This window comes from Lepidochelys kempii, chromosome 12 (genome assembly GCF_965140285.1).
Source record: "Lepidochelys kempii isolate rLepKem1 chromosome 12, rLepKem1.hap1, whole genome shotgun sequence".
Classification (NCBI taxonomy): Eukaryota; Metazoa; Chordata; order Testudines; family Cheloniidae; genus Lepidochelys; species Lepidochelys kempii.
The window spans coordinates 23,348,387-23,355,641 of NC_136391.1; the positions used below are offsets into that span (position 1 = coordinate 23,348,387).

Below are 7,255 nucleotides of genomic sequence, written 5' to 3' on the forward strand. Positions count from 1 at the left end.
TGATAAAAACTTTAATACACAAATTAATGAATGACATAAAATAACAGTAATAACATTTATTTTAACATGTGGTGCTTGAAATATCTTTTTAAGTAGTATAGGATATAGCATATTTCATACTGATTAACTATGGTTTGAACACAAGCTGTAAAAAAAGCACATTTTTTACTTCAACACTCAATATTTATATCTACAAGTAATCCTTCAGAGTAAGGCATTCAATTGCTTGGCTACTTCCACCCATTGTTATGCCTTTGTCTGCTAAATAGCCCTCTACTATCAAAAGTCTTCTTCCTATGTAGGTACTTATATTCTCATGCCCACCTGATTTGCACCACTCACCCAAATTTACTTTGTCCCCAACAGGCTTGCCTCCTGCAAACACATGATTAGCTTCATATACAAGAGTGGTCGTACAGAGTTCAATTAGACTACTCAAGTATAAAATTAAATATGCTCTTAAATACACAATCTAAAGTAACACATTACTAGATTATAAATTTCATTTCCCATTCAAGAGATCGGTTTTCAATTATCTAATAATTTGCTATTTTAACCTGTGTATACTTTTCAAATCATAGGAAAACTTAACTGAAGGAATAGCCTTAAACACAAATGCAATTGTTTATTTTGATGTAAATCTGCTTTTCTTCCAGACTCTGCCCTTATTTATATAAATACTTTGATTTTTTTTTTTTGCCATTTCATGCATTACACAGAACTGCATAATTTAAAAGTGATTTATTTGGTTATTTGGCAAAATTTTGCTCCCCTCACTCACCTAAACACAAATGCATACACGCAAAAGGCCCTGAATACAGGAGAACTGGTGTAGTTCAGTGGAATGGGATGGGGAGCATACAGCATGTGGACAGCCCACAGAGGCTCTGTGCACCATGGAGCTGTGTTCCATGAGGATTCCCTCTGTCCCAGTACACAGGGTGGTTTCAAAGGTGCACAGAAGAGATGGGTTGATGGACTCACAACTTCTGACCATCTCCATCCTTCAGAAACAGAGACAGCAGCTGCTGGGCTACTGCAACTCTGAGGATGTAATAGCAGCCACAGCATCTGCACTGCCACTTCATAATCCTACAGAAAAGATTTGTTTCCTTCCTTTCTCCTCCCTCTCCCAGCTTCTTTCAGCTGTGCACAGGGCAGAGCAGTTTATGCTTGTGAACCAGTTCTGCAAGGTGCCAAGTACCTCCTCAAAGCTTTTGCGCATCCCACCCTAGAATTGACGGCTTGGTGCTTCAGAGGGAAAATTCTAATTAGCAGCAGAAAACAATTCTCATACTGACTGTAGTGAATAGATTTTAAAGTGCTAACCTTGCAGAAGTACAGTTGTCATGGGAACTGTTTCAGGAACATTGTCTTTGCTGTAGATTGACTGCTGGAATTCTGGGGCACAATCATTCTCATCTGTGATTACAACCAAAACCTGAATGGAAGAAATGAGAGCATTAAGTAGTATCAAAGAGGATCAGAGCCATGTCTTCACTGGTATAGATATATCTGATGCAAGGATTTTCCAAAAATAATCATCTTAGAGGATTTCAGAAGCTATAGCCCATAGGAAAAGCCATTTTTTTAGATTGTTCATTTCCTGCTGAGAACTGTCTTTATGTTAGACAGAAATTCTTAAGTAGTCGCAACTGTCATATCCAAAAATTCTTCTACTGCAAGATTTTTCCATTTTTTCCTCATGGACATTGACTGCTATTTTCCTATTTAATTACAGGGCCAATGGATTCTCCGTTTTCTTAGCATTCTTTTTCACTAGTGCATCTTGCAATACATTTTTATTATTTCTACCACTGTAAATACTAAAGCAACTAATTCTTCTGCCAAGCATATTACACTTTTAACAGTATAAATTTGCTGAGACCAGATTTTTAACTCAAAGACACTGGTGTAAATCAGGAGGTAAAAATATGGACTAGAGGTCAAATTCTGACTCCTAATGGTATTATAAAATGTTTTCATTCCCCTAAAACAAATATTATGGGTTTAATTCTCCTCTAACTTAGACCAATGCAAATCAGGAGTACCTCCACAGAAGCCAATGAAGCTACACCAGTGTAAAGAGATTGTAAGTAAAATTAGAATCACACACTATGTATTCACAAAGCCACCTCATTGTCCTCTTTCAAATACTATCTTAAAACTCTTCTCTGCTGAGATGCCTATAAAACAATCAACAAAGGTTATCAGCAGACTGTATGCTCAGACCTCTGCTTACCATGCTGGCCAATGTCATCTCATTGTTTCCTTGTGTTCCCCTGTCTTTTTATTGTGTCCCCGTTGTCTCGCATCTTATACTTAAATTGTAAGCTCTTTGGGGCAGGGAATGTGTCTTTGTTACATGACTGTACAGTGCTTAGCACAAGTTCCTGGTCTCTAATAAATAAATAATTTATGTACACTTCTGCTAATCTGTATTTCAATGATTTTTTCACCTTTAGAAAGACTTTTAAGAGTACTGTGACTTGATGTCTTGTAGATACAATATATGCATTAAAAATTACCATTCCTTCATTACTTATAAGATTGTTCCCCATTCTTTAAGATAAAAATCATTCTGTGTTCATATTCTCTGCTTTTTAAATGAAAATGCTGTAGAATATACACCATGCTCTGTACGCCAGTTTAGAACAAGGATACTGGCATCACTTCTGGACTGGTGATATTTCTTCCCCTCTGAGCAGGCAAGGGCTGGGCATTGTGCAGAGTCAGTAAACTCATCTCCTGAAGAGGAAGGAAGCATCTTACATGAATGGATCATTTCAGGAGCAGCATTAATGGGCTCTTGCCTCAACCAGAGACAGGGACACAACACAAAGACTAGGAGTACAGTGGGACAGAATGTGAGGTAGAAAGGAGGGGATGGGAACTAAAGCGATGAAGAATCTGGAAGAACCTGGATAAAGTGCAGGAAAATCATGGCTGTCCTGATCAAAGCAGAAGGATGTGGTGTTACCTCAGCTACACTGCTAAACTGCTCTTGGCTTTCTGTTGCTCCGATCAGAAGCAAGTATTGGTGCTGGTCACTCTCATAATCCACACTTCGAGTCAAGCTGATCTCTCCTGTCACCTGACGGATGCTGAACAGGCCACTAGGATTAGTTAGCAAATTGTAGTTCAGGGAATTGTTTTGATATGACAAAGCAGAGACTGTAAGAAATCTGGATCAAAATGAAAAGCAAAAAGAGAAGAGAAAAGACATCAGCACAAAATTACCATTTTCCTCTCTGATGTTCTTATCCACAAAAATAAACCTCTTATATTTATTTTCCCTAACATTGTGATGTTGAGTATTAGAATTCTGAAATACCAGAATATGGCAAAAATGCAATAAATTGCAAACCCAGTCCTGCATGCCTGATGTAAGCAAAACTCACTGTAGTAAATGAGGATTGTATCTCAAGACTACAGGACTGGATGCTATTTTTATAAAATGCTCCTCAGACCTGCTATCTTGAGGCAAAACAGGTAAAAGCTAGAACCTTGGGAATATGATATACTAAGGATTAAAAATCCATCCAGGCTATAAAGGGAGGATTTTGTTTTAGTTTTAACTGAATTTGCTTAGTCTGCCATGACAACATGTTGCAATGATTTTCAGTTAGGGAAATAAAGTTAAATCAAGAGCCAAAGGATTTAGCCTAATAAGGAAACAGTTAATTTCCTGTCCTGATCAGAGGATCTTAATGTTTGAAGAGCTAGCTGCTACAAAAGGAAAAAGCAGGTCAGTAATACAGTATATTTAAGATATAAGGCCATATGAAGGACCTTAAAAGATAAAAGTGAGATTCTTTAAATCTGCTATCCTGTTTCCAATAAAATCGATGGGGGTCATGTACTGACTTCAGTGGGAAAGGGACAGAGTCAAAGTAGCACACTACTTCACTCACTCATAGTGAGCTACTAGTGGCCCATATCAGTTTTTTAAATAGGGGCCAATATATTTATATGGGAGAACCTTCAAAGTTCAATTCCTTTAAAATAAATACCCAGAACTATGGATCTGAACTTTATTAGTATTTTGAAAACCTCTTGATCTGCAAAACTAAGTAATGTTGTCTTACAACATTTTCAAAAAAATTTATTCTCAATTTGACCTCTTTTGTTGGTGCATGCTGTCAGTGCTGATCGTGTTGAGGTTTGTGACCATCTTTAACTTTGTAGATATTTAATACAATTTTAAAAGAAGAAAAATTACAAAAGAAACATTTTGAGTATTTCAAATAGAAAATACATCCCTCAGCCATTTGTTGCCTGATCATGCAAGGTGCTAAGAGCCTTGTGAAAGAAGATTCCCCCAAGCTCCAAGGAAGAGCAGGATCAGGCCCTTGATTTGCATGAGATGGCGAATAAAAACATTATACCTTTCAATAAATTATTAATGATTCCATTGCAAATACGTTACTAAGGTGGTGGGTATGGTTTGGTTCTAATCCTATAGAAAGTGCAATTGCTCTCTTAGACTGGGACAAATGCTGTTTGATAATGCCGAGAGCACATCCACTTGTTTTCAGTGCTCCCATTTCAGCATGCAATAGCTTTAATGCTTTTATATACACCAAATGTTGGTGTGCAAATGCAATTACATGCCCAGTTATTTGTGTGTTTGCCAATTTGCCAAACACATAGGCACAGTGTTTTCTGTTCCTTTAAGATATAGGCATTCAGAAGTGGGTCCTTATGAGTTTCATAATCATTCTCTGTGAGCAATATTTATACAATCTTTTCCAGTTTGGATTTTTGTACCATTCATAGCACAGAAATCATCCCATGAGGATTTGCAGAGATTGATACATCTCAGTTTATATGAGTACTTTCTTCCCGAATACTTGCATACTGCTGGCAATGACTTCTTTCAGAAGATCTGATATTGTGGTTGAAATTTTGAGGTATTGCCAAAGGTTGTGATAGGTCATATCTTGTTTGTTTTATTTATTATTTGTATTACTATAGCACCTAGCAGCCCTAATCATGGACCAGGACCCCATTGTGCTAGACCAGGGATCAGCAACTTTTGGCACATGGCCTGCCAGAGTAAGCCCCCTGGCGGGCCGGGCCAGTTTGTTTACTTGCTGCGTCCACAGGTCTGGCCGATAGTGGCTCCCACTGGCCGCGGTTTATCACTCCCGGCCAATGGGGACTGCGGGATGTGGCGGCCAGCACAGCCCTTAGCCTGCGCCGCTTCCCACAGCCCCCATTGGCCTGGGACGGCGAACCGCAGCCAGTGGGAGCTGCGATCGGCCGAACCTGTGGACGCAGCAAGTAAACAAACTGGCCCGGTCTGCCAGTGGGCTTACTCTGCGCAAATTATGATGTCAGAATTTTTGGTGATATGTACACTGGCATGATAAGACAACAGAATGGAAAATCAAATGACCAAGCTTTGTGGTATCTTCATTTTTGCCCAGCAAGGAAAGCAGCATTCACAGCCTTTTGCTTTTTCTGGTTTTCATGTGAGGAACTTGTCACTTTTCCAAACATCAACACAGATCCTGAACTGGAAGAATACATAAAGAATATTTTCCCTTCTTGTTTAATGCTTCTAATTTGTCTTTGAGGTCATTTTTAAAAATAGGCACAACCAGTTTCTCCTATCTATTATTACTAACATCCTTTACAAATATGAACATCTCATTCTTCCCCACTACTTTTCCACATAAAATGATGACTACACAACAAATCAAACTATATCTATCTTAGATACTCCTTTCTCCAGGATAACTAATAGCCATTCATCATATCTGTCTGCAAACTGCAAATAACGTGAAGGCTTCTGGATGATTATATCAAGGTTAAGCTAGTAGTCTGCGCTATAACCCCTGCTATTAACTGGTACTAGTATGACTTTTAACTGGTACTTACGATTTTCCTTGGAGCGTGTTTTCAGGAACATAAGCAATATAGGATATGTTGGTAAATTGTGGTGGTCGAAGCCCCGCAATCACAGAAACAGAAGCAGGAGACCCTTTATTACCAAGTTTATCCACTGCTAACACAGTCATTAGGTATTCCCTGTCCTTCACTAGTGGCAAACCTGTTGTTTTAATCCAACCACTGTCCTTCTCGACCTCAAATCTGTCTTCTCCACCTAAGTAGAAATATAAACCCAGAGACTGTTGTCAGGAAAATTTTGACTGGAGTAAAATTGGGAGAAAAACTCCCACTAGAACCTGCCATATGGAAAAACATGCATGGCTACCCCAGAGAAACCAATTCATCGCTGGGGATGGGCAGTGCTGCTAGAGCCCTCTGCTAAAGGTGGCCAGTTTTAAACTATTGCTGGAGTTTCCTGAGAGCCCCTCCAGTAGATGAGAGGTTATCAGTGAGTCTGTACTTCAAGCTCACTTTGTGCTACAGGAGATCCACAGGATGAGTTCTGTCAGAAGGACATGGGGGTGGAGAGGAAGAAGCCAGGGTAGTGATTCTGTGTATGTGTATGTGCGTGTACATATCCTTTTAATTTACCTTCCAAGAGAAAGTATTCTACAGCTCCATGGACCCCTTCATCTCCATCCACAGCAAGAAGCTTATACACGTTAGTACCTGCTGCAGCTTTAGGAGATACCACGGCCAAGAACGGGAAAGGATCCATGGCCCATTCAGGTGCATTGTCATTCACATCTGTCACAGTAAGTTCTAAACGCAGCAAGTACCATTCCTTTCCTGATGGTTAATGGACAAACAAAGGATTAGTTAGCACACTAACTATAAGCACTGAAAATAGCTGGGATATAGTATTATTCCTAAATATTGTTTCTATGGGATCCAGTTTAATAGAAAAAATTACTTTTGTAGGCCCCAATATGCAACTGAGAGCATGCAGATGGACTCCTGTACCTGTGAGTAGAGACACTGACTTCAGTGGGGCTCCATCAGGACACAACAGTCAGCCCAAATGCTGTCAACTGCAGGATCAGGTTCATTATATTCTGTCAATACGACTTATTAGAACGGGTCAAAAAAATGACTTTTCTAAGAAAATTTTTTGTAAAAATTTTTCAAGAAACATTTTCTGCCTTTTTCATTGACAGAGAAATTGGAAATTTTAAAAAATTTGAAATGTCTACAAAAATTTCTCTGCATTTTTGATCAGCTCTACTATCCTTATTGATGTTATCAGTTGACAACTTCAGTGAAAGACTCATCAGATTTTTACCTTTTATGACAATCAAATAGATTGTTTCAAAACCAAAAATGGAACCCTTTTAATTCTTCTCTAATCCATAAAGAG

The 7,255-nt window shown here is 38.8% G+C and overlaps 1 protein-coding gene across 1 annotated transcript in view; it reads right to left on the reverse strand.

The window, feature by feature from the left end:
* LOC140896277 (neural-cadherin) overlaps positions 1 to 6,616 on the reverse strand; it is a 71,627-nt gene extending 65,011 nt beyond the window's left edge. The window contains exons 1-4 of the mRNA XM_073307833.2: positions 6,490 to 6,616; positions 5,887 to 6,112; positions 2,981 to 3,185; positions 1,330 to 1,441 (exon numbers count right to left, since the gene is read on the reverse strand). Of these exons, the coding sequence (XP_073163934.2) occupies positions 1,330 to 1,441; positions 2,981 to 3,185; positions 5,887 to 6,112; positions 6,490 to 6,616 (670 nt within the window). The remainder of the gene's footprint in view (positions 1 to 1,329; positions 1,442 to 2,980; positions 3,186 to 5,886; positions 6,113 to 6,489) is intronic.
* Between the last annotated feature and the right edge of the window lie 639 nt (positions 6,617 to 7,255).